This window comes from Mauremys mutica, chromosome 4 (genome assembly GCF_020497125.1).
Source record: "Mauremys mutica isolate MM-2020 ecotype Southern chromosome 4, ASM2049712v1, whole genome shotgun sequence".
Classification (NCBI taxonomy): domain Eukaryota; kingdom Metazoa; phylum Chordata; order Testudines; family Geoemydidae; genus Mauremys; species Mauremys mutica.
The window spans coordinates 31,968,400-31,995,198 of NC_059075.1; the positions used below are offsets into that span (position 1 = coordinate 31,968,400).

Genomic DNA, 26,799 nt, shown 5'->3' on the forward strand with positions numbered 1-26,799 from the left:
ATTTTATTAATATGCTTGGATATAAATGTAATCCTATTCTAATATGTGTTGCTTGAACTGGTTAGGTGAGAGTACTCTCATCAGTGGGTCAGTTCTAACGCTTATTCTCTTAAGTTTAAACTTCCGTTGTAACTATCTTAGAACAGCACAAGAAACACTCACACTTTTTTTTTATCCATTGTTGCATCTGAAAATTTATTATGAGGAATATTTTATGAAGTATTTTTCTCCAGAGCTGAACAGAATAGAGCAATGAAAATGTGGTGCTTTTTTAATCTTAATGCTCCCTGTGAATTATTGTAAATCTTTGTTTCATTATATTAATCCTTGAGTAACCTATTGTGCTTTGAGAGGAATTGTATTAAACGATGTTCTTAGATACTGCAGAAAATTGAAGTTGTTGAATAATGAAGCAAAAATTTGTTTTTCCTAAGGGGACGTGTTTCATTATACTATGCATTCATAATTTCCCCTCTCAGCAATGGGCATTCATTATAAGATGTATATTGAGGTTTGTATTAATTTAGTATTTTTAGTTTCATTTCTGGCCTTTAGCCATTCATTAGTATGCAGTATGCGTCATACACTTTATTTTTTGTATATGTGAATCAAGATTTGAATGAGTGATGTTCTATTATATCAGTGGTTCTCAATCAGGGGTACACATACTCCTGGGGGTATGCAGAGGTCTTCCAGGGAGTATATCAACTCATCTGGATGTTTGCCTAGTTTTACAACAGGCTGCATAAAAAGCATTAGCGAAGTCTGTACAAACTAAAATTTCATACAGACAATGGTTTGTTTATACTGCTCTGTATATTATACACTGAAATGTAAATATTATTTATATTCCAATTGATTTATTTAGATTTGTAGGTAAAAATTAGAAAATAAGAACTTTTTCAGTAATAGTGTGCTGTGACACTTTTGTATTTTATGTCTAATTTTGTAAGCAAGTAGTTTTTAAATGAGGTGAACCTTGGGGTATGCAAGAGAAATCAGACTCCTGAAAGGGGTACAGTAGTCTGGAAAGGTTGAGAGCCACTGTATTATATCACCTGTTGGCTTGCTGCTGCTTTCAGAGACACTAAAATAACCAGTAACTAGTCTGTATGTGGCAAGAAATATGTTTTAAAGTGACCGGTATGATGATTTGAATAGGAAAAAGAGCGTGCATGGATGCATTGGGTGCCCAGGCTCAAAAAGTGGGCCTTCCATTTTGCACTGACCACACTCATTGGTCTTTGATCACTTAAATGTAATTCAGGTGCCCAAACAAAAGGATTGATATTCTTGTACGGTACCTGTACTGTGCATATTGGTTGTTTGTATATTTTTTTCTGAGAAAACTTAAAACACTCTTTAAATATAAAGTCTGTGTTAAATTTTATGTTTAAAACTCTCACTGATGTTAAAATGGGACCTATGTACAGAATTATTCCTGTTCGCATTTCCATCTGAAACATAAACAGTGAAAACCCTCTTGAGTGCCTTGTCATAGGTGAATGTTGAAAACCTTTTCAGGATGCTGAAGCTCCTTTTTTTGTAATACAAATGTGAAATCAGAATTCACCTTATCTTGCAGTTCTTAGAGAGGTAACTTAGCTGCATCTTTAAAAAAAAAATCACTTATGTAACTAATTCATAAAACCTTTACATTTTACTGAATTGCATTGGTATTGTTACAGAAAATCAGCACAATATACTAACAGATTGTCCCCTTTTTGATTTACTTTTTCTTATAGAGAAAGTTACAGTTAATAGCAATATTTTTTCTTGCAGGCTTTAGACTTAGTAAGAAACCCATTTATTAAATCCTATTAAGCACTTTCCATGCTCTTGGAAGTCCATTTGGGAAATGCAGTGAATGATTTTCTTTTGAAAGTTCACTGTATTGGTGGCTCCAGTGGTAAATTTCCACTTCTGTTTTCCCATCTCTTTCACCAGTGTGTGACTTATTTGTTAAATGGTACATGTATCATGGCCTTTTGAATGTGTATAATTTATTATGGGATCTAGAAATGTTACATTTCCTGGTTTTGTAAATGCTTAATGTTTAACTCAGATGTTCAGAAAATGCTTCTTCCTCCCCTTCTTCAGTCTAGAAGACATAACTTCAAATGGTGTCACCAGTCGCTTTGTTTGGCTTGAGGATATTCAGGCTTTGACAGCAGAGACCTTCAGAACAGACAAGAATCCAGACCCTGCAAACTGGGAATACAAGTCACTGTATCGAGGGGACATAGCAAGGTACAATGGGCTGTTTTGTTTTGATCTTAAAATGTCTCAAGACATGTTAGTGGTGAGATTATATTAAAAGTTTGAGACTAAAAATATTTATTTATAAAATGTAAAACCATGCTCAGTAATGTCCCTAGCCTCTGTTTGCCAGAAGCTGGGAATGGGCGATGGGATGGATCATTTGATGATTACCTGTTCTGTTCATTCCCTCTGAAGCACCTGGTATTGGCCACTATCAGAAGACTCAGTATGGCCATTCTTATAACCTGCGAGAGCCACGGTTGATGTATGTGAAGCTGTGGTTGTCTTTACTGTCCCCTTGTCTGGACTGGTAGGGGTAGGGATGTGGCCCTATGCTGCAGTACTCCATGGACTGCAAAGGGAAGCGAGTCTGTGATTGTTGAACCTGTAGGTCCACAAGAATCTGCAGCATCTATGTTTGCTTTTGGAGAAGCCCCATTATGTCCTGGTGCATCTCCTTCTTTTTCTGATCTGTTCTTTCCATCTCCACACAGTCTGTGATATTCATCCTCCAGGCCATCTGTTCACAGACTGATGCAGCACTGGCTTGCAGGATCTCATAGGACACGTCCATCCTGAGTACGTCTTTTTTTCTCCTCTTTATCTGGCTCAGGTGTTCTGTATGTGTGGAGGGGGAAACTCCTCAAAGCTGGTACAGCACAGCTACAGATAAAATACAGAGGTGTCATAGTCAGTATAGTCAAATGGAAATCAGAAGTTAAGACTCAGAATTCCCTTGCCTTGCTCCCCTAAAGTTTTAAACAAGACTTGCTTATTGACACTTCTGCTTTGTAGTGATTGTGCAGAGTGCCACTCACAGCACCAACCATGGTGATTATGGCTTGCTGTGGTGAGGGAAATGAGGAGGGAATTGCTTGATTGCATGAAACTCTGTGGGAGTACAGGGCAATGGCATTGAATACTGGCACCATTTTCCACAGGCAGTGGTGATTTTAGCTGCTATCTCACTCCTGAAGGTAATAAAGGCACAGGGAATATAGCTGTGCTGGTGTCCCAGAGCTGTTCAGGCCCGTATGCTGCTAGCCTGTTTACTGCAATGGTGCCTGCTAAAGTTATCGCTGACTGGCATGGGAAAGTGTCCTACTTGGAGGAAGAAATAAGGCTGCCATCCCTAGAAACCTTCAGGAGAGGATTGCAGTGTACCTCCATGAAAATTTCATTGAGATTGCTCAGGAGAATTCAAGGGACATCCCTGTGTATATAAACAAACTGCGCTGCATGGCCCCCTGCCTAACTCTAGAGGGAGAATGAAAAGCTGGTAATATTTCTACCTTTGTGGTACCTCTTCTGGTGCAAGAAAATTAATGAAAAGTCAGTAGCTGTGTCCTGAGAAGTTGGGGGCGCTTTACTGTACTGACAAATTTACACAGTTACCCAAGGTTCCTTCCCCTGCATCAGGCTTGCCCATGCTTGACCGCTGGGACTGACTGTACTGTGGTGGAGTCTCAAACAGGTCCTGGTTCACAGCATAGCAGCCTCCCTCCCCCCTGCACTCATATTCCCAATTCTCTTCTTCCTCCTCCTCCCTCACCTTCTTGTGCTCTGTGTTCACAGCAGGGGCCTGTGACTCAGCCAGCTTGGGGGTATCCATGTGTGGAGGTGGTGGTGGGAGTCTCTGCCAAGTATGGCATGCAGCTATTTGTAAAAGTAGCAGGTCTGTGACTTGGCACAGGATTGATTGTTGGCCTCCCTGGCCTTCTGAAATGCCTGCCACAGTTCCTTCGCTTTCATGTGGCACTGCTGCTGATCCCTATCACACCCCTTCTTCTATGAGCAGATTGCACGGGGGATGCAGATGTCCACGTTTCTATGGCTGGTCTGTAGCTGTGTGTGCATAGCCTCTTCTCTACACAGGCCCAGGAGATCCATTATCTCCTGTTTACTCCTGGCCAGAGCTCATCTGGAGCATATAGCTGGCATGGTCAGCTGGGCAGTTGTGCACAACAGTGGTGAGTTGCTTAGAGGTGTGCTCACCAAAATGCACAATCAGGAAAAGGCATTTCAGAAATTCACAAGGTTTTAAATGGAGGTATCTGACATTAACCAGGGTACAAGCTGGACTGATGAACAGCTGCATCCTTTGAATTCTCCAGTCTAGGGCGCCTTTTACACTGCTTCGCTATGAGAGCTACCACTCCGAGTCTGCTCATAGCCTCCAGCATGTAATTTACTCCCAGTTATACAATATGAGTGCTATAGCCAGCCACTCTTGAATTACACTGCAGAGCAACACCAGCAAATTCCCTTTCCCCCAGAAATGTACATCTTGTACTGCCCAGCTCTCTCCTGCACAATACAAGCTCATATAAAGTACGTCATTTTATTAATAGAAAATGATATGCACAAATCCTGTTATCTCAAATGGAGTTTCCCAGACACTTCAGTCCAAACACATTGATTTAGGTAAAACAGGTTTGTTAACTACAGAAAGCTAGATTTGAAGTGACTACAAGTAATGCATAAAAGTCAGAACTGATTACAAGAAAATAAAAGTAAAACTCAACTAAAGCCTAACTTAACAAGCTAAGTGAATTCAAAGCAAAGGTCTCTCACCACAGTCTTAGTGTCTGAAACTCTTTCAGTCAGAATCTCTCCCCCAGTCCAGTGCTGCTTCCTTTGTTCTTCAGGTGTTGTCAGTGCTGTGAGTAGAGATGAAGGGGGAGAGAACTTGGGACTTCTCTTCTCTTTTCTTATAGTTCCTTCTCCTCTTTGTGAGTCATCTCCAGCTAAGGTTCACGAGACAAAGTATGAAAGTCACAAAGTGTGTGGGGAAACTGAGGTACAGAAAAGGTCACACAGCAAGTCAGTGGCAGAGTCAGAAATAAAACTCAATGCCTGACTCCTAGTCCAATGTACGACACCATAGAAACATTCTTTCTTTCATGTTGTTGTTATAAATCTAACGCTGGTACTTTGTATGCTGAGCTAGAGCAATATGTATATAATTTGTTACACAATTCTGCTGCCAAAAATATTTAAAGCTCAGCACATTTGTATACCGTTTTCCTTGCATGTATTTTGTATATTTTGTAGTAAATTTCTGTACGTATTTGTCATGTTTTCATGTAGCTCTGATTCCTGTGGTCTTGTCCATGTAGATTTGGTCTATTCCTTTTTGTGAAATTGTTAATGAATAATACAAAAAGGAACAGAGACCTAGAGATACAGAAAACTAGCACAGGACTAGGCTACTTATACTCTGTTTTTCCTATATAAAAACAATCCAATTTACATAGCAAATATGGAGTCTTAAATATGTAGCAATATCTTGATTGGATGGCCCCCAGTTTGTCCACATGAGAAGAGTGGTTCATGCTACTAGAAGGAAGAGAAAAGGTGATCTTTCATGGAGTACTACAGATCTTGCTTAGAAAGTATTAATTAAGTGGCAGTTTAATGCTTGCTTCAGTTCTAACGCATATAGTAGAAGTTCTGATGGGAAAGAAAAGTTGAACTGGAATAAGAGGGGGAAAAAAATAAGCACTTTGTACCTTTTTAAAGCTCTGTACAAATATCTAATTCAATTAGGAAATACTGAAAAGCGAACTTCTGTCTTATAAAAGATAAAAATACATATTTGACTAATGTATATTTTAATGGTCGTATTTTTAAAAAATGCATTGTTGTATTTTTTCTTTAAGATATAAGCGGAAAGGTGACTCATGTCTTGGTATTGACCTAAAGAAACAATGTATAACTTGGGAAAGTTCCATGGTAGAAAAGAAACAGTCCCACAAGCGACCTGAACGCTACTTCACGAAGAATAGTGTGCGGTTATTGAGCACAGATGGAATTCCAGTTTACAGTAAAAGCCAAACTTCTTCATCTGGTCCAAGCACTTTTATACCGGTTTCACATCTGGACAGTGATGCTCCTCCTACAACAACCTGTGTGAATCCTCTTGGGATTTATGATCCATTGACCACACTCTGGTTGCAAGGAAAAGGTCCCCCAGAGCATGAGACTTTAAAGCAGCAGGCATCCCAAGAGACCAGTGAGAATGTTAACTCTATTCTAAAGGCAAAAGTGGAAGAATATAATAGGATGGTCAGAGAAAATCCAAGAGATGTTCACACTTGGCTGGAATTTGTTTCTTTTCAGGTACACATTCTTGTACTTCTCGTTGAGTAATTTGTGATATATTTATTTTATTCGTATCTGAGTAATGTTCTGCTTTAACGTCTTGTTTCTGAGTTAAATTATATGTGTGTTTATGCTATTATACATGATTTTTTTTGTGATTTATGTTTTAAAAAAAAAACTTGCACTAATAGAGATGCAGTCATTCATTGTCACTTATGTCAACCTTCTCCTTAGTGCTTCTACAAAGCCTGAGAACCTTCTGTATTTATAACTTTGTGTTGATTTCCTTTTCTTTTAAGGATGAAATAATGAGAGGACCCAGCCCTTACGCCATCAAAGAGGGAGAGCAGGAAATAAGGAGAAAATCATTCAAGCTAATCCTAGAAAAGAAACTGGCCATTTTAGAGAGAGCTATTGAAAGCAACCCAAATGATGTTGATCTGAAACTCGCCAAGCTGAAGCTTTGTACAGAATTCTGGGAACCATCAAGTTTGATCAAAGAATGGCAGAAACTGGTTTTTTTGCATCCCAATAATCCAGTCCTGTGGCAGAAATATCTCTTATTTTGTCAAAGTCAGTTCAGCACCTTTTCCGTTTCAAAAGTCCATAGTTTATATGGAAAATGTTTGAGCACTTTGGCAGCTGTACAGGATGGCAGCATGGTATCACATCCTGTACTGCCTGGCACAGAAGAAGCTATGTTAGGTAAGAAGATTATCTTTTTATATATCTCATTTTATGGCCATTAAGATTTTCATACAGGCTGAATATATTTTAGGAAGAGATTCTCCTCTGTATTATGCTAATTTTTTGCTTTGCAAAGAGCCTGCTGAAAATGTCTGGCATCTTGCCTCTTTAGGTGATAGTAAAAGTAAATGTTCAAGCCCAATATGGATACAACAGATGCTTCCCTTCCCCAAAAGAGCTTGTGATATCACATCCAGTAATGTTCTGTAAAGAGTTAAAAGTACAAATTTCAAGGGAAGGGATTTGTAGTCAACATCAAATAGGTGTGGTGTTTACCTTCACAAAATAAATTCCTTTGGTTTGCGCAGCAAATAGCAGTTATATATACAGATGAAACGTCTGAGTACTCTTAATTAGGTCTGTCAATCACAGTTTACTCACGCGATTAACTCAAAAATTAAGCGCGATTAAAAAAATTAATCGCAAGTAATCACACTGTTAAACAATAGAATAGCAATTTAAATTTAATATTTTTGGATGTTTTTCTACATTTTCCAATATATCAATTTCAGTTACATCACAGAATACAAAGTGTACAGTGCTCACTTTATATTTTTATTACAAATATTTGCACTGTAAAAATGATAAACAAAAGAAATTGTATTTTTTCAATTCACCTCATACAAGTACTGTTGTGCAATCTCCATCATGAAAGTGTAACTTACAAATGTAGATTTTTGTTGTTGTTACATAACTGCACTCAAAAACAAAACAATGCAAAACTTTAGAGCCTACACGTCCACTCTGTGCTGCTACTTGTTCAGACAATCGCTAAGAGAAACAAATTTGTTTACATTTACGGGAGGTAGCTTCTTGTTTACAGTGTCACCTAAAAGTGAGAACAGGCATTCACATGATACTGTTATAGCTGGCGTCACAAGTTATTTACGTGCCAGATGTGCTAAAGATTCATATGCCTCTTCATGCTTTGGCCATCATTCCAGAGGACATGCTTCCATGCTGATGATGCTTGTTTAAAAAAAAAAATGCGTTAATTAAATTTGTGACTGAATCCTTGGGAGAGTATTGTTTGTCTCCTGCTCTGTTTTACCCTCCTTCTGCCATATATTTCATATTCTAGCAGTCTTGGATGATGACCCAGCACATGTTGTTCGTTTTAAGAACACTTGCACTGCAAATTTGACAATATGCAAAGAAGATACCAGTGTGAAATTTCTAAAGATAGCTACAGCACTTGACCCAAGATTTAAGAATCTGAAGTGCTTTCCAAAATCGGAGAGGGATGAGGTGTGGAGCATGCTTTCAGAAGTCTCAAAAGAGCAGCACTCCGATGCGGAAACTACAGAACCCTAACCACTAAAAAAGAAAATCAGCTGTTTGCAGGTGACATTTGATTCAGATTATGAAAATGAACATGTCGGGTCTGCACTGCTTTGGATCATTATTGAGCAGAACCCATCATCAGCATGGATGCATGTCCTCTGGAATGGTGGTTGAAGCATCAAAGATCATAATCTTTAGTGCATCTCGCATGTAAATATCTTGTAGCGCCTGTTCGCACTTTCAGGTGACATTGTAAACAAGAAGCAGGCAGCATTATCTTCTGCAAATGTAAACAAACCTGATTGTCTGAGTGATTGGCTGAATAAGAAGTAGGGCTGATTGGACTTGTAGGCTCTAAAGTTTGACATTATAGACAATGTAGATAACACCCCAAAATATTTAAATAGTATTCTTCGAGTGATTGTTCATGTCCATTACACATTAGGTGTGTGTGTGTGCCAAGTGCACAGATGTCGGAAACTTTTTCCCTTAGCGGCTCCAGTCGGGCCAGCAGGGGAGCCCGCCTCATGCTGGTGCATATATACCCCTGCCGACCCAACCCTCCCTCAGATCCTTCTTACCGTTGGTGGCAGCATTGGAACAGCTCTTCATCTCTCGCCTGAGTGTCCCTTAGCATTGTTATCAGCGTTTAGCAGTTATCAGTAGTTAATAGTTATCAGTAGTTAGCACTTCTCAATAGTGATAGTTAAGCTTCCTTTGTTCTAGGTGTTTGGAAGTTCTTCCAACACCAGCCCTGGGCTGCGGGGTATGCCGCAGGCCCAGGGCTTTAAGGTTTGTGCCACGTGCCGCAAGCCTATGCCTATTAGTGATCCCCACAACTCGTGTCTCCGTTGCCTGGGGGAATCACATCAGACGGAGCGCTGCAAGATCTGTAAGGCCTTTAAGCCAAGGACTAAGAAAGAGACTTTCATCTCAAGCAGCTGCTCATGAAGGCCGTGCTGCAGTCTTTGGCCTTGGACCATCCAACCTCGGCACCGGATTCCTCGGTTCGGAGTGCCCCTGCGTCAGTTTGTGATCTGGCACCAGTGGGGCACTGCAAGCATACCGCACCGAGGCAACAAGACAGGCCCCGGCACCGTTCGACCTCGCCGGCCCGGTCGAAGGGCCAGCCTAAGACCCGAGGGTGCTCCCCGCATAAGATGTCGGCACCGCCAAGGGAACTGAGCACGCAAAAGGGCATTGCTACCCCAGGGCATGTCCCGGCACCGGTGGCTCCAGCATCTAAGAGCCCGTTGAGCCATGGGCTAAGCGCCTCGAGTGCGGAGGAAGGGCTGGAGGAGCTCATAGAACAGCCCTCCACACTGGACACCTTTCAAGCGGCAAAGGACCTCATCAAATTGTCTGCGACAAGCCCCCTCGCTGCCAAGGAGAAGCCTCCGGCACTGTCACTAAGACTGCCATCTAGAGGCAAACCGGCAATGGTGCGCCCGTCGAGGTCACCATCCAGGCACCGCTCCTGGCGTTGGTCCCAGTCAAGCTCAGTCTTGGTGGATTCCCAGTTGCCCCTGAATCAGCGAGCCTCGAGGGCACCAGACCCCAGCCAACACATGGCACCGGCTCTGCCAATGCACCACTCCCCGGCACCATCGCTGGGCTGGCACTGAGGCGATGCAAGGCTGAAGTCCCCGGGCCTGACCACAAGCCATCAATACAGTTCCCAGACAACGAGGCGCCGTTCCCCAGCCCTGCAGCGGCACCGATCCATGGCATTGCCCTGGCCTTCGAGGTCAGTGTCCTTGGAATCCGAGGTGGACTCGGGCTGCTCCAGCTATGCCCACAGGGCACTGGCTAGCAGGGAGCCCCAAACCCCGTGGCACCCCCAGTGGGGCCCACCAGGACAGTGGCCGTTTTGGACACCATGGGCATATCACCAGCAGCAAAGGTCCCCCTCCAGAGCCTTAAGATCTGGCTACTTGAGGCATTGGTCCCGGTCCCCGCACCGACGCCCTTCCGCACCTAAGGAGGCCACGGTTTCCAGGCCACCAGACGCTTCTCCGGAACACAGGAGGGCGGAAGCGGCACTGAGCCCGGTGCCGTCCCAGACGCAGTCAGTCAGTCAGGCCCCAGATGAGCCCCCACCATGCGAGGTGGTGCAATAAGGGCTAGAGGACAAGACACAGAAGGCCCTAACCTCTTTGTCCTCCCCAGACGAAGCTGTGGCGGGCATGGCGGTATCAGGACCTCCCCTGATCGACCACAGGGTGCACCAGGAGCTGCTCTGCAGGATAGCCCATAACTTGGGCCTGTAGGTGGAGGAGGTGGTAGAGCAGGAGGATCTTATGGTGGACATCTTAAGCCCTGAAGGCCCCTCCAGAATTGCGCTCCCACTCATAAAGACAATCCAGTCAAACTATAAGATGGTCTGGCAACCTCCAGCGCGCCAACAGCAAAGGGCATAGAGAGGAAGTACTTTGCCCCTTCCAAGGGTTATGACTTCCTCTTCTGTCACCAGGCCCCCTTTTCACTGGTTGTCTCCATGGTCAACGAACGGGAACGACATGGGCAACAAGCCCCAGCTCCCAAGGCCAAGGAGGCAAAACGTCTAGACCTATTGGGCAGAAAGGTCTATTCCTCTGGGGGCCTCCAATTGAGGATCGTGAATCAGCTGGCGATCCTGAATAGACATAATTTTAATTCCTGGGCAGCAGTTTCCAAATTTAAGGATTCCTTATCCCAGGGCTCTCAACCTGAGTTCACGGCCCTCATGGATGAAGGGAAGGCAGTAGCCAAAACCTCTCTGCAGGCCTCCCTCAACTCGGCAGATGCTGCAGACAGAACAATGACCTCAGGAGTGGTGATGAGATGCTTGGCGTGGCTTCAGGCCTTCTGCCAGAGGTTCAAAATACCCTTCAAGACCTCCCATTCAAAGGGTCCGGCTTCTTCTCAGACCAAACGGATGCCAGGCTGCATAGCCTTAAAGACTTCCGGGCAACCCTTAAGTCGTTGGGGATGCACACCCCGGTAATGCAGAGGAAACCTTTCAAGCCCCAGCCGCCGCAACAAAGGCAATACCAACCTCGCCATAGGCAGGAACCATACTGTAGGAGAGGCGGAGATAATAGGCGTAGGCGGAACAACACACCTAGCCAAGGCCAGGGCCAGGGCAAGCCACAACCTGGCAACAAACAAGGGTTTTGAAGGTGCGCTCGAGGACAGCGCATCGAACCAGTTACCGGATCCTTTCCTATGTTTCCTGACCCACTTGTCCCGCTTCTACCGTGCGTGGTCCCATATAACATCGGACCGTTGGGTCCTACGCATGGTGAAAGTGGGATACACGCTTCAGTTCTCCTCCTTCCCTCCCTCCCACCCCCCTTCCCTGTCCCTCTCCAGGGATCCCTCTCTTGAGCAACTCCTGATGTAGGAGGTACAGACGCTCCTCGAGGCGGGGGCTGTGGAAGAGGTCCCTCGGGACCTAAGGGGAAAGGGGTTTTACTCCTGTTATTTCCTTATCCCCAAAGCAAAGAGGGGGTGTCTTTGACCCATTTTAGACCTGTGTGGACTCAAGAAATTCTTAGTCAAGGTCCGCTTCCACATGGTCTCCCTTGGCTCTATTATCCTGGGGATTGGTATGCTGCCCTTGATATGAAAGATGCGTACTTTCACATTGCCATTCATCCCGCTCACCGGCGGTTCCTGCGGTTCACCATAAACCAGCACCATTACCAGTTTACGGTCCTACCCTTCGGCCTGGCGACGGCCCCATGTGTGTTCACAAAATGCATGTCAGTAGTGGCAGCCTTTCTTCGCAAAAGAAAAATTGTGAGTATACCCGTACTTAGATGACTGTCTCCTCGCTGATTGGTCCAAGGAGAAGGTCCACTCCCACATGGTGATGTCACTGGACGTATTCCACAGGCTAGGTCTCCTAGTCAATGTGTCCAAGTTCTCCCTGATACCCGCACAGAGGTTGGAGTTCATTGGGGAAGTCCTGGACTCGGTACAAGTGCTAGTGAGCCTCCCAAAATCCAGGTATCTGGCCATCTAGCGTGCCATAGACTCCATGCTGAGGTTCCTCACAACCAAAGCCAGATGCTGCCTGCAGCTCCTAGGACACATGGTGGCGTGCACCCAAGTGGTCAAACACGCTTGTCTGCGTCTCAGGACTTTGCAGTTGTGGCTAGCCCAGTCGTATCGTCCCGGCAGAGACCCCATGGACCTTGTAGAGACAGTCCCTGCCCAGGTATTGGACTCCCTGCACTGGTGGCTCAATCAGCAGGTAGTTTGCGAAGGGATCCACTTTGCCACACCGCCACACGATGTGTGACACTGGTAACAGACGCGTCGGACCTCGGCTGGGGAGCACGCTTGGGGGACCTACGGATGCAGGGCTTTTGGTCCAGGGACGAAATGTCGCTCTCCATCAACGTAAGGGAGCTCAGGGCGGTTCGCCTAGCCTGCCAGACCTTTCACACTACTTTAGAAGGGCACAGCGAGACAGTTCTCACAGACAACACCACCGCCATGTTCTATATAAACAAGCAGGGTGGAGCCTGTTCCTCTCCCTTCTGCCAAGAGGCTCTTCTCCTATGGGACTTTTGTATAGCCCACTCAGTGCACCTTGTAGCATCATACCTTCCGGGGGAGCAAAACGAGCTGGCGCAACGCCTCAGCTGGTTGTACCAAATGCACGAATGGACGATGAGATCGGATATCTTGCATTCCATCTTCCAGAAGTGGGGATTTCCCCAAATGGACCTCTTTGCCACCAAGGACAACAATCAATGCCAAAACCACAGTCTGGGCTCGGTTGCAGATGCCTTTATGATCCCTTGAAACGGGCGTCTGAAGTACACCTTTCCACCACTCCTGCTCATCCACAGAGTCGTCCTCAAGGTTTGTAGGGACAAAGCGGTGATGATTCTCCAAGCACCTGCTTGGCCCCACCAACATCAGTTTACGACTTTGCTGGAACTGTCAGTGGCCACCCCAATTGCCCTGCCCCTGCCCCGAGATCTCATCATGCAGGACCGCAGGCGCCTGCTCCACTCAAACCTGCTGTCGTTACATCTAATGGCATGGAAACTCTGTGGTTGAATGCTATGGAGAGTCAGTGCTCTCTTCAGGTGCAACAAATTCTCCTCGGTAGTAGGAAGCCTTCCATTAGGGCAACATACCTCGCTAAGTTGAAGAGGTTCTCCTGCTGGTGTGAATCAAAGCACATACAGCCTCTACAGGCCTCTGTTCCAGTCATACTGGAATACCTACTGCACCTCAAACATCAAGGTCTCGCCCCCTTCTCAATTAGAGTGCGTCTGGCTGCAAGTTCAGCGTTCCATTCTGGGGAGTCTGGGCATTTGGTGTTTCCAACCTCATGATAGCCCAGTCCCTCAAGGGACTGGAGAGGGTGTTTCTTTACTCTCGCCCACCGGTCCCTCCCTGGAACTTTAACCTGGTCCTGACCAAACTCATGGGGACCCCCCCCCACTTTTGAGCCCCTAGCCTCTTGCACTTTCACTCACCTCTCCTGGAAGGTCGTGTCTTTGGTGGCCATTACATCCGCAAGGAGGGTGTCAGAACTGAGGGCCCTCAACTTCAGAGCCCCCTTATACAGTTTTTTATAAGAACAAGGTGCAACTTAGGCCACACCCTAAATTCCTCCCTAAAGTAATTTGGCAATTTCATATGGGACAGGACATTTGTTTGCCAGTGTTCTTTCCCAAACCACACACGGACCCGAGTCACCATAGCCCGCATACTCTAGATGTTCATATGGCCCTGGCGTTCTATCTGGAGCGAACTAGACCTTTCCGCATGTAAACGCAGTTGTTCGCTGCCATTGCGGAGAGAATGAAAGGGCTTCCGGTCACGGCACAACGGATTTCATTGTGGATTGTATCTGTGCATGCTATGAGCTCGCCAAGGTGCCAGTCCTGGCGATCACGGCCCACTTGACTAGGGCCTAAGCGTCCTCGACAACTTTTCTGGCACAGGTTCCGCTCCAGGAGATCTGTAGAGCAGCCACCTGGTCGTCGGTGCACGCAGTCACAGCCCACTACGCAGTCCATCAACAGGCCAGAGGGGACGTGGCGGTCGGCAGGGCAGTGCTTCACTCAATTGTTCCATGACTCCTACCCGCCTCCTATGGTAAGTTTGTGAGTCACCTAATGTGTAATGGACGTGAACAATCACTCGAAGAAGGAAAAACGGTACCTACCTTTTCGTAACTGTTGTTCTTTGAGATGTGTTGTTCACATCCATTACACTTCCCACCCTCCTGCCCCTCTGGCAGAGTCACCGGCAAGAAGGAACTGAGGGAGGGTCGGGTCGGCAGGGGTATATATGCACCAGCATGAGGTGCCACTCTGGCGGGGGCTCCCCTGCCAGCCCGACGGGAGCCACTAAGGGAAAAAGTTTCCGATGTCCGTGCACACGGCACGCGCACACCTAATGTGTAACGGACATGAACAACACATCTCAAAGAACAACAGTTATGAAAAGGTAGGTAACCGTTTTTTCTATTGTTTAACAGCATGATTAATCACAACTAATTTTTGTAATCGGTTGATAGTCCTACTCCTAATTATTGGGGAAAGGATAATGGGAAGTCTATATTTTTTTGTCCTGAGAATCCCCTCTAAAGAAGTTGAATTCAAAACACTGATAATATAGGAATAAAATGTATACTGTATATATATCCAGTCTTGATTTAAAGACGTAAAGTGCTGGATTACCAATTGGTTTAGAGTGCTTCTACATTGCTTGTTCATTTAAGCTGGGCTGGACAGAGCACTGGGAAATATACTATAGGAACAAATCCTGCATTGACAGATAGATGTTGGACCACATGATAATAGCTTCTTACATCTACAATTTCTGACATTTTAACCACATCCTACAGCCATCACAGTAAGGGATGTTTCTCTGAGTATGTATATCCTTATTGATCCTCATTTCTTAATCTGTAAATTCTTTTTCTTACCAAACACCTTTAAGTTATTTTCAATGTTTGCCACTTCCTTTGGGGAAAAAAGTTTGCAAATACCTTGTGTTACATGGACAATAATCAGATTTTTTTTCAAAGAAAAACTTTTTCTTTGTTTATTGAAATCCCTCTAGTTGAAATGAAAATAGACTCAATTTCACTTTTGTTTCTGGTCATTTTCACTTTCTGGTTCCCATGCACTAGCATGATGCTGTTATAGTTGGGTTGCAAACATTTTAGGAGAATGGTTTTGACATCAGAATTAAAATAATACTAATGGAAACATTTCTGAGAGTTTCAGGTTTTGTGAATGCTTTTTTTAACCAAACCTAAATCTTGGGTTAAATTTGACCTGACAGTGTCCCTTTACTTAGTAGGAAAATTACCAAATTGTCAGTCATGATAAACGCACCAGGTTTTTTACAGGTGACATAATCCTGTTATGAAGATAGTGAGTACTAAAGATGTATGCCAGTCTCCTATCTTCAGCCTTTGACAGGTACGGATAAATGAACGGATTAAAAAACCTGGTGAATTATGCCATCTAGTGTTTAATCAAATGTATTGCTAGCTGCATGAAAATAAAAACAATGAGGAATCTGGTGGCACCTTAAAGACTAACAGATTTATTTGGGCATAAGCTTTCTTGGGTAAAAAAAACTATTTCTTCAGATGCATGGAGTGAAAGTTACAGATACAGGGATAAATATATATTGGCACATGAAGAGAAGGGAGTTACCTTACAAGTGGAGAACCAATGTTGAAGGCCCATTTAGTCAGGGTGCATGTGGTCCACTCCCAATAATTGATGAGGAAATGTCAATGCCCCTCTGCCATGTACATTGGCTAAACCTGACAGTCTCTACATAAAAGGATAAATGGACACAAATCAGACATCAGGAATGGTAACATACAAAAGCCAGTAGGAGAACACTTCAGTCTCCCTGGACACTCAATAACACATTTAAAAGTAGCCATTCTTCAACAAAAAAACTTCAGAAACAGACTTCAAAGAGAAACTGCAGAGCTACAATTCATTTGCAAACTTAACACCATCAATTTGGGCTTGAATAGGGACTGGGAGTGTCTGGCTCACTACAAAAGCAATTTTCCCTCTCTTGGTATTGACACCACCTCATCAATTATTGGGAGTGGACCACATCCACCTGGACTAAATTGGCGAGGACTCCCCACAGCGCTCTCTCCCCGCAGCAGCACCTGGGATGAGGGGGAGAGGTGCCTTTCCCTGCTGTGGTGGCTCTAGGGCTGGGGGCCGTAGGCTAGGCGCCACTCTCCCAGCCCCTGCAGGTCCCGCTGGGGCTAGGTTCAGGGAGGAGCACCCCAGCTGTGACAGGTCCAGGCTGGGGCTGGGTTCTGAGAGGGGTGCCCCCACAGGGCCAGGCTGCCCGGCCCGTGGCAGATCCGGGCTGCTGCATAGTTGGGGCCACCACGGCCGTGGTAGGTTGGACGTGGAGCTAGGTTAGGGACAGGGGAGGGGTGCCCCTCCCCCGGCTGCGGCAGGTCCCCGAGCAGGTTCCCTGAGCACTTGCACAGCGCTAAATAGGCTGCTGCGCAGCCGTGCAGCTTACAGGGAACGTAGGCCTTGACATAAATCTTGGACATGCCAGTAACAGTTAACTATTTTTCGGAAGGTCGTTCTTTTGTTCCAACGTAATGAGTCTCCACAGCACTGGGTAGTGGAGGAGATATGTCTCTTTATCTTTGTGTTGCTATCCAATATTGGGGAACTAAATATTACTTTAAAGTATTATGATTTTGTTCCCTTTGCTTTCCAGCTGTCTTTCTTCAGCAGTGCCATTTTCTTAGACAGGCGGGCCATTCTGAGAAAGCTGTGTCTTTGTTCCAAGCCCTGGTTGACTTCACCTTCTTTAAACCTGACAGCGTAAAAGATCTGCCAACAAGAGGACAGGTAGCAATGTCTATTTAGAACTGTTTTTCACTCTGTCTCATTGCATGATCTGTTTACGTTGGAACTTCACACTGACAGAAAAATATTTGCTGATTTAAAGATGTTGGTTAACATTAAAAATTGATTCACTATTTATTTGGCACTTCTTCAGGGTGGTCCCTGCATTCTCCCCTGGTTGGGAAAGGCAGCCATAGTGCTGTGAACTTCTGGAACCTTCTGAAACGCATACCCAACAGGGAATGTGCATTCTTATGGCAATTAATATTGGTACCATTCACGCAAACATCGTATCTCAGAACCAGCATCAGATCTTGTACCTAGACTTGCAGATGTTTCATCTGACAGCTTGGATGTTGGTTGGTTGAGCACTACTGACAGAGATTGTTCCCTTCAGATTAAACAAACTCTCATACAAAGTAGGAAGTCCTCCACCAGGAAATGGAAAAATTGTCCTAAAAGTGGAAAAGATTTTGTACATGGGCAGCCAAAAATTTTTGGACTCAGTAAAGGCACCAGTACCAAAGATCTTAGATTATATACTACTCCTGGAACAGGTGGATCCATGTACCAGCAATATCTGCATGTTGCATACCACTACAGTCACACTCAATCTTGTCACACCAAATGATATTGAAGTTTCTCAAGAACTTCCTTCACATTTAACCTCCAGTTAGAGACCTGAAACCCTCATGGGACTTCAGTATCATCCTCGTTAAACTCATGGAGACCCCTTTTGTACCACTGTCAAAATGTTCCACAACTTATCAAGACTCTTTCCTTCTGGTGGCCATCACCTGAGCTCAGAGAGTCGGTGAGCTCTGAACTCTTATGGATGGATCGCCTTACACTTCCTTTATTAAAGACAAGGTGGTGGTAAGACCAAACCTCAAGTTCATCTCTAAGATTTTCTCGGACTTTCACCTGAACCAGTAAGATACCTTGCCAATTTTTTCCCTAAAGCTGATCCCGATGCCAGGAGAGAAGAAACGGCATACCTTGGATGTATCCAGAGTTTTACTGTGGTACCTTAATAGGATCAAGCCATTTTAGCTGTCTCCCTGCCTCTTTGTGGCTATTTGTGGACCATCCAAAGGCAAAGCCATCTCATCACAAGTGGATTGCGTAATGCATTTTTCACCTGCTATCAGCTGGCCGGTGAGGGTCCCCCTTTGAACATTAAGGCACACTAAACCAGAGCCCAGACTATATCTATCACCTGTTTTCAGAAATATTCTGAGATTTGTGAGACTACACCCTGGAATAACCCACTAATTTTTGTGAATCACTGTGCCCTTGACATGGGAGAGCAGTACTCCAGTCACAGTTTGATTCAGCCACCAGTCCACGTTCTCGCCATCCACGGAAGGCGCTGCTTGTCAGTTATTTACAGTGTGCTCCACATTGCCATTTGCTTGAAGGAGGAGGAGAATGGTTACTTATCCTGCAGTAAATCTGTGCTTCTTTGAGATGATGTCAGTGTGGGTCCTACAACCCACTGTGCACCCCAGCTACCATGGGCTTCAACTTCTGAGGGAACTTAGGGAGAGGAGTTGCCATTTGACCCTTCATGGCCTCATATGGGAGCATGAGGAAGCATAGGGCACATGCGCAGCCACGATGGACATGGCTACTGAAATTTCTAGTCTCATGCACATGAGGCACACGCACACCTCTGGCGCACCTCTGAGTCAGTCTGTATGTGAGAGAAAATCAGACCCTTTCAGGGATATAAGTCCAATGGTGGCCTATCGCAGCGCTCTCTGTAAGGTCCCTTTATCTGCAGCCCTAGCTCCTATTGCAGCATCCTGGTTTGAAATGTCTCTCATCCCCTTCTGGGCTCCTTTGAATTGTCCCTGCTCTTCAAGCAGTCCTGGCCCTGATGTGGGGCCACATCCCCCAGGGCTCCCTTCCTGGAGAGTCTTCGCCTCTCTAGTCCTTTCTGGCCCCAACTCTTAGCTGGCCCACTAAGAGAGTTCAGTTCCCCTTCTGGGATGTTTCAAAGTCCAGAGCACTTTCCCAGTGGCTGGTAAGGGGGACCCAGGCCTGCCCTCAACTCCGCGTCCCAGCTCGGGGACGCTAAAGATAGCAACCACCTGCCACGTCCCTTTAAATAAACTGTGTTGCAGCTACAATTCCCTGGGCTACTTCCCTGTGGCTCCAGCACATTCTTCACCTTTACCTCAGGGCCTTGTCCTGGTTGAGTCCTAGCAGCCCAGAACTCCTTCGTGTTCCCCCTGGCCTCTGCCAGCAGTGCTCTGTCTGGGTCCTGTAGCTCCCCCAGCCAGCCAGCCAGGCACACTATCCACACTCCACCAGTTCCATTAAGGAACTGATCTCACTCTGGCCCTGCAGCTCCTCTTAGACTAGCCTGCTGGGCTCTGATTGGCTGCTTCCCACACAGCCACTCTAGGCTGCTTGGAGGACCTCTCTACTGCCCTTTACTGGGTCAGGGTGTAGCATGGGCTGAAAGACCTCCAGCAGGGGGCCTCTGGACCTAGTCCACTCCATCACAGTAGAACTTTTTCATCTCTGCTCACATTTGTTAAACAAGAAAAAGTATTGGCAGGTTGTATCAAGAACATGCACAAACTATTATTACAAATTGTATATCTATTTTAAGAAGAAGCACACTCTCACAAAGTTAGTATATGCACTGTTAGGATCTGTATAGAAATAGATTCACTGCCACCAAAAAGAAATCATGGTTTTGGGAGGTTCACAAAAAAGAAATCACTTTTGGTTCTATTTTAATAATAATAATAATAATTAATAATTAATAAAAACCTAAACAGGAGGCAGTTTTCCCAGGTGAAAAATTGTATTGCTCTTTTGCAATTTTCACATTGAAAAGCTATTTGGTTTGGGTGATGAAATGTCACTTAATCTTTCTCCTATTTGTTTGAAAATGTCATCAGTTTCTTCCATCTCTATTAACTAAATCATTTATGGCTTTCTGTGCCATGTAGTAAAGAAAAGCGACATCTATTGAGTTGTGAAATCATAAACTTAATTATTTTAAATTTATAAAATGCACGCAGTTGCACATCCCTGTGTATGTAATACAGAAATACACAATGAAGACCTAAAACAAAACAAACTAACAACTTACATACAACACTGTACATATTCACATCCTGCTGTCAGACAAAAACCTGGGAAAGGATGGACTCTGCCTCATTTCTAAAGTTTTGTCTGTACTGGGGATTTTTTTATTTTTTATTTTTTTTTATTTCCCACCTTTGCTAACACCAATTTAGCTCATATGGTGTTAGCACCTTAGGAGCCCTAGTTTAGGCAGACTGCCGCTCATGTTTTAAGCACTGTCCTTTAATCATGCCAGCTGACATGGTTTATTAAAACACCAACGGCTTATCCGTACTTGGATTTGCAGCTTTACTAATACCAGTAGTGTGTTAGCAATGGTGGGAATTTTTTGTAAAATTTTTCCTAGTGTACATTAAAGTCTGACTGTCCATTCTAATACCTTGTTCAATTTCTACTTCTTCTTACCACGTCATATTTTGTAGAACATATTCAGGCTTCTCATCTGCCATATATATATATAGTATATATTTCTGCTTTAAGCATAGCTATATGGTGTTCTGCTGCCCATAACTATTTCTGTACTTACTGATTTGATACCACAATAAGAACGTTGAGTTGTGACGCAGAATTATATGAAATTAGATGCACTATTTCTGATCAGTTTTCAGCATCCCATTCAACAATGTACTGAAATAGCTCAGTGACCCATTTAGTATTTATTTCTAGAGCAGTTATCCTGACACAGATGTCTCACGGGTGCTTGTATGGCCAGAGGTGGATGATGAGCAGCTACTGTCCTGCTTCCACTATTGACGTGATTTCTAGGAGCCTCATTGCCCATGTTATATGCAGCAGCGAGCCTGCTCATCCATGTTAAAAGTATACCTTCAGAACTTTTTTTAAAACTTACTTTTATTTCTGTGTTACTTTCTTTCTACTGTGTGCTAATTTAGTTATTCCTCTTTTTATTAGCAGTCCATCTGTGTCAAGCTATCACTAAGTCATTTTAAAATGTGGCTACAATGTTGAAAATGATATGTAGTATGTTTCTTGCCTCAACAATAGGTGGAGTTCTTTGAACCATTTTGGGATAGTGGAGAGCCTCGGTTTGGAGAAAAAGGAGCAAAAGGCTGGAAATCATGGATGCATCAACAAGAAAAGGGAGGCTGGATTATCATCAATAAACCTGGTAAAACTGTACCCTTTCATACATTTGTTTTTGACAAGTTTTTTCTTTGCTTTCTCCTATTTATTAACTCATAAAGGCTTCTGGTTTTACTCATAGCCTGAGAACACTGAGAGTTACCATAAAAGTTGAAAATATATTGCCCTTTAAAAAAAAAAAAAAAAGAGAGCCTTACCAGTTACTACACTCAAATTAAGTCTGCCTTGGTGGACATATGAATTCTAACAGTTTGCTCTTCAGTCTTATACAATGTGTAAGGTTAAGATTTTGTCACAGTTATTTTTAGTAAAAGTCATAGACAGATTGCAGGCAATAAACAAAAATTCACCGGAGCTGTGACCTGTGCAAGACTCTTACTAAAAAGAATGGGGTGGGGCGAGGGCTGCAAGGGGAAGGGGAAGGAATGACAGCTGGAGCCCTGGCCGAAGGCACGGGGCAGAAGCATACAGAAACAGCTTCAGCTGCAGCCAAAGCCGCGGAGGGCAGGGGAGGCAAACGACTTCGGACAGATGGACTTTGGACTCTCCCGCACTGATGGAAAGCTGTGGGGTGCACAGCCCCAGCTGCATGGATGGGGACACAGCCCAGGCTCCTGTTATAGCTGCGAGGGGCATGCACAGCCCTGACTCTGGCTGAAGCCACGGGTCGGGGGTGCACAGCCCCAGCTTCTGCTGCAGTTGTGAGGGGGGAGCACAGCCCCAGCTCTAGCAAAGCTGTGGGTCAGGGTTTTACATCCCCGGCTCCAGCCGAAGTTGCCGGTTGGGGGTGCACAGACCCAGCTCCATCCCCGCTGCTGCCAGCTGAAGCGAAGTCACGGAGGTCCGGTAAAATCACAGAATCCATTACTTCCCTAACCCCTGTGATTAAATCATATCCTTAAATATGTGTAACATAACCTGCATCGCCCATCCCAGCCAGTTTGTTTATTTTATAGATGAGGATGAGGAAGATGTAGATGAAGATCAAGAAATAAAGGATAAAACTCTACCTAAATGGCAAATTTGGCTGGGCATTGAATGTTCCCGTGAAACAAGGCATTGGCTGCCTTGGCGACCTGACAGAACTAAAAAGCAGACTGAAGAAGATTGTGAAGACCCAGAGAGACAGGTCATTGTGATATATATAAGACGTGTGTGTGTGTGATTTCTTTACATTTAAGTTAATCTGTCAAGGACTCCATGCATAATTGTTTTAAACAAAAAATAATTTTGGAAAATCTTGGATATCTCTAGGGCAGTGGTTCTGAAAAAAATTTTTTTTTTCACTTGGGTGGGACTGAAAATTCACTAGTGGTTTCTTGCTGGGAGCTATGAAGTCCCCCCAAAAACCGACTGATGGGCTTGAGATAAGGTTATTCCAGGGAGTGAGGAGGTACTGGTTTGTGAGGGTAGGCTGATGGGGCTCATGGAGATCAGATATTATGTTGCGGGGAGGGAAGTTCCCGGAAGGAAGTGGAAGACTAGTGGAACTAGGAAACGGCATGGGGGTTGAGGTGATGCATCTCCCTCTTCTCATTGCTTAACTCCAGAACTGTGCTACTTCACAAAGCTGGAGCTGCCTTGTTGGCACCAAAGCCTGTTGGACATGCTGCTTCACCTCCCCTGGAGCTAAGCACAGTGCAGGCATCGAGAAAGGAGGAGCTTCTGTGGGTTAGGAGTGCGGGTAGAGTGTGCTGCTCCTTCTCTCCTCAGACTGTCTCTGGGTCCTAGCTACTGCAAGGTTTGGCTGATTTTTTTTTAGTTTTTTATTGTTTTGCCCCTGCCCTCTTGTTGATTTGTGCCCTACAGTTTAAAAAACTCTGCCCTAGGGATTGGTAGCGGGAGCCTTTGACCTGTAGGTCATTGTCTTTATATCCAACCTGTGTCAGTGGTGAGTGATAGTTCTGTGGTGGCATTTCTGAAGTGTGGTGATGTTCCCAGTCCAATCCTTTTGCAGATAAGTCCTTGTTAATAAAATCACGACCACGCTTGAATTGTCCATACAGTTTTATAAATCAAGGCTTGAAAAATTTACCAGACATCAAACCATAATCTGTATAGTCAGGTGTTGCCCTGGATTTGAGGGTTGTGTGTACCCCAGAATGTGATCAAGCTAATTGCAACCATTTTATGTGCACTCAGCCACCATGAATTAATGAAATAGAACACCACATAGTTAAGGGTTAATTTGTAGACTGGCTTTCAGAAGCAAGATCAAAACTACTGGCAGTTTTGCTAATCAGAATGTGAGGAAGGGAGAGGAAAATAAACAACTGAGACTCAAAACCTTGGTGGAAGGAAGACCTTGAGTCTGGATGCCTCTGATATTAGAAAGTTTATTGAAAGTTATTAAAAGTGATGATCTAGTAGGGGTCATTATGACCTATGTGTTTTATAGAAGTTAGTTATAAAAAGTCTAGATAATAGAGTGTACTTTGGAGCCATCTTGAGAGAGGTTTTTCCTGACACCTTTTCTCCCTGTTGGGTGAGCAACTGGCAACTGTGAACCTGCTGTTAATTACTCAGTACTGTTCCAGATATTAAGTAAATATCTGGGATGCGCTAAACCTATTGTTTGTCTGTGTGGCTTAAATCTAATAAACTGCAGTTTTAGATAGAGCATGCTTACTTGCATTCATCTTATCACATGGAATTTCTGTGTTCCTATTGATTTATTCCTGACACCGCCTGGAGTGAAATAGTTAAGGTGCCCCTGCTGTGGGTTCTGAAAACCCTGGGTAACCAAGGAAGTTGCAAAAGACAAGGATGGGACGGGGGGAAAAGCGCTTCTCATCAAGATCTAGAGGCCATACTCTGCTTATGAGCCCAGTACACTTGTCATTTCATGTGCTTGAAAGGAAGAAGGTACTGAGACTTCTACCCCTGCTTGAAGGCTTCCACCTTTATAGTAACCTCTCGCTAATAGGTGTCTTACAAATTTTAAACTTTACTGCTGGAGCTGCTGTAAGAGAAAAGGAATTTCTTCAAATTTCTTCATGTCAGGAGATTTTTGTCAGCAGTGTCTGAGATTCCGTGCCTGCTCCCTACATATCCTCTTGCTCTGATATGAGAGTATATAGGAAGGGGCAGATGCTCTGCCACTGCGGTTCCTTCTCAACGGCCTGTGGCTTGAGATGGAGCGTCATGGTGTCTGGTAGCCTGCTGACCCAGTTTGCTGACTTTTTTTTCTTTATTTCATCATTTTCTTGTTTAATTTAGTACAGCTTTGTGCTTTTTTGGGAGAGGGGGATGTCTTTGTCTCTCAGTATTCTTTTGTCTGTTCCACTCAGCCCCTCTCCTTCCATGGCCTTTCTTCGTGGATTATGCCAAAGATTTTGGGCTTCAAACCTTGCCAGACCTGCCACAGGTCCTTCCCTGTCAGCAAGGGGCATTCCAGCTGTCTTGAAGAGGTGCATGTTCCCGCCAAGTGTAGCATCTAATCAGCAGCATATCCAGAAAGCTGAGGGAGAATTGATTGAAACTGCTTCTTATAGACTATTCCCTGAGACTTGCAGGGTCCGAGTCCCCACTATTGTTCAACTGCCTCAACTGCTCAGAATTCTCCAGTGGCTGCCCAAGCCTCTGCTCGATAACCAGAGATCTGGGAGGGGAGCCTTCAAAGTCTTCAAGAACATCTGAAAAGAAGAGACCCCATTTCCCTGAGAAAGATACCAAGAGAAGGGAGAAAGTCACCCTCTAACTAGGGAACAAGGAGACTTCATGTCCCAGTATGGGTACCATTAAGGCTTTTCCCTTCTCCAGTACTGAAATCCCAGTACGATTTCATAATGCGTAGTGAGAAGCCTTGTGCAGTACCAGTGTTGGTACCAGAATAGGAGCCTTCTAAACAAAAGGATTCCTCGAAGACTCAGGACTCAGTCATTGTCCTTGGTGTCACTGTGCTCAGGCCATGAGAGAGAGCACATGGACCGTACTTTGGTACCATTCCAGGTATCTCTCGACATGATGACTCCCAAAAAACAGTACCCAGATTCATAGAATCTCAGGGTTGGAAGGGACCTCAGGAGGTCATCTAGTCCAACCCCCTGCTCAAAGATTCTCTGGTACCATCCAGGATCCTCTTTCATGAAAACCTTCGAATCCTGGAAGAGCCCAAATCACCTCTGCTGAGGGCTACTGAGAGGGATTTCCCACACATATTGATATTACCATCTGGTACTATACCAACGCACCCTTCTATGAAGGCTCGGCTGTCATTACTGATGCGATTGCCAGTCCATCCTTGCCCTTTGGTACCACAATGACTCCCAGTACTGACACTTGTTGCTCATCCACTGGACATGAGTAAGGACACTTTCTTGGACTCAGATGTGTTTGTCCAGAATTCCACCAGCTTCCCTTTCCAGCCTTCCTCCCTTGAAGTGCACCCTGAGGTCTCACCAAGAACACCGGCATCTGTGGATCCTCTGGAGACTTGGGAGAAGGGTCAGAAACTGGGGGGGAACATGGGCCACTATAGCAGGAATAAAGGAGAGAAAATCAGACCAGTATCTTACATGTCTATATACTAATGTGAGAAGTATGGGGAATAAGCAGGAAGAACTGGAAAAACTAGTTAATAAACACAACTATGACATGGTGTTTATTAACTTGGTGAGAATATTGGTATAGAAAGGTACAGCTTGCTCAGAAAGGACAGGCAAGGAAAAATGGGAGGAGGTGTTGCCTTATATATAAAAAAATGTATGCACTTGGACTAAGGTTGAGATGAAAATAGGAGACACTTATTGAAAGTTTCTGGATAAAGATAAAAGGGGTAAAAACAAGGGTCATGTCATGGTAGGGATCTACTACAGACCACCTAACCAGGAAGGGAAGGTGAATGAGGCTTTTTTTTTTTTTTTAAAATAAACTAACAAAATCATCCAAAGCACAGGACTTGGTGATGGGGGACTTCAGCTACCCAGACGTCTGTTGGGGGAAAATAACACAGCAAAGCACAGATTTCCAACAAGTTCTTGGAATGTATTGGAGACCATTTTTTATTCCAGAAGGTGGAGAAAGCCACTAGGGGAGAGGCTGTTCTAGATTTGATTTTGACAAATAGGGAAGAGCTGGTTGAGAATTTGAAAGTGGAAGGCAGCTTGGATGAAAGTGATCATGAAATGATACGGTTCATGATTCTACGGAATGGTAGGAGGGAAGACAGCACAATAAAGACCATGTATTTCAAGAAGGCAGACTTTAGCAAATTCAGGGAGCTGGTAGGTAAGATCCCTTGGGAAGCAAGTGTAAGGGAAAAACAGTTAGAGAAAGTTCTCTCTTTGAAAAAGTGCCATTATTAAGGGCACAAGAG

At 44.5% G+C, this 26,799-nt stretch overlaps 1 protein-coding gene across 6 annotated transcripts in view; it reads left to right on the plus strand.

The window, feature by feature from the left end:
• NRDE2 (NRDE-2, necessary for RNA interference, domain containing) overlaps nt 1-26,799 on the plus strand; it is a 63,428-nt gene that overhangs the window by 21,854 nt on the left and 14,775 nt on the right. For all 6 annotated transcript variants that reach the window (XM_045015331.1, XM_045015333.1, XM_045015332.1 and 3 more), the window contains exons 4-9: nt 2,101-2,250; nt 5,925-6,384; nt 6,666-7,071; nt 17,140-17,273; nt 21,384-21,507; nt 22,439-22,611. In XM_045015331.1, the coding sequence (XP_044871266.1) occupies nt 2,101-2,250; nt 5,925-6,384; nt 6,666-7,071; nt 17,140-17,273; nt 21,384-21,507; nt 22,439-22,611 (1,447 nt within the window). The remainder of the gene's footprint in view (nt 1-2,100; nt 2,251-5,924; nt 6,385-6,665; nt 7,072-17,139; nt 17,274-21,383; nt 21,508-22,438; nt 22,612-26,799) is intronic.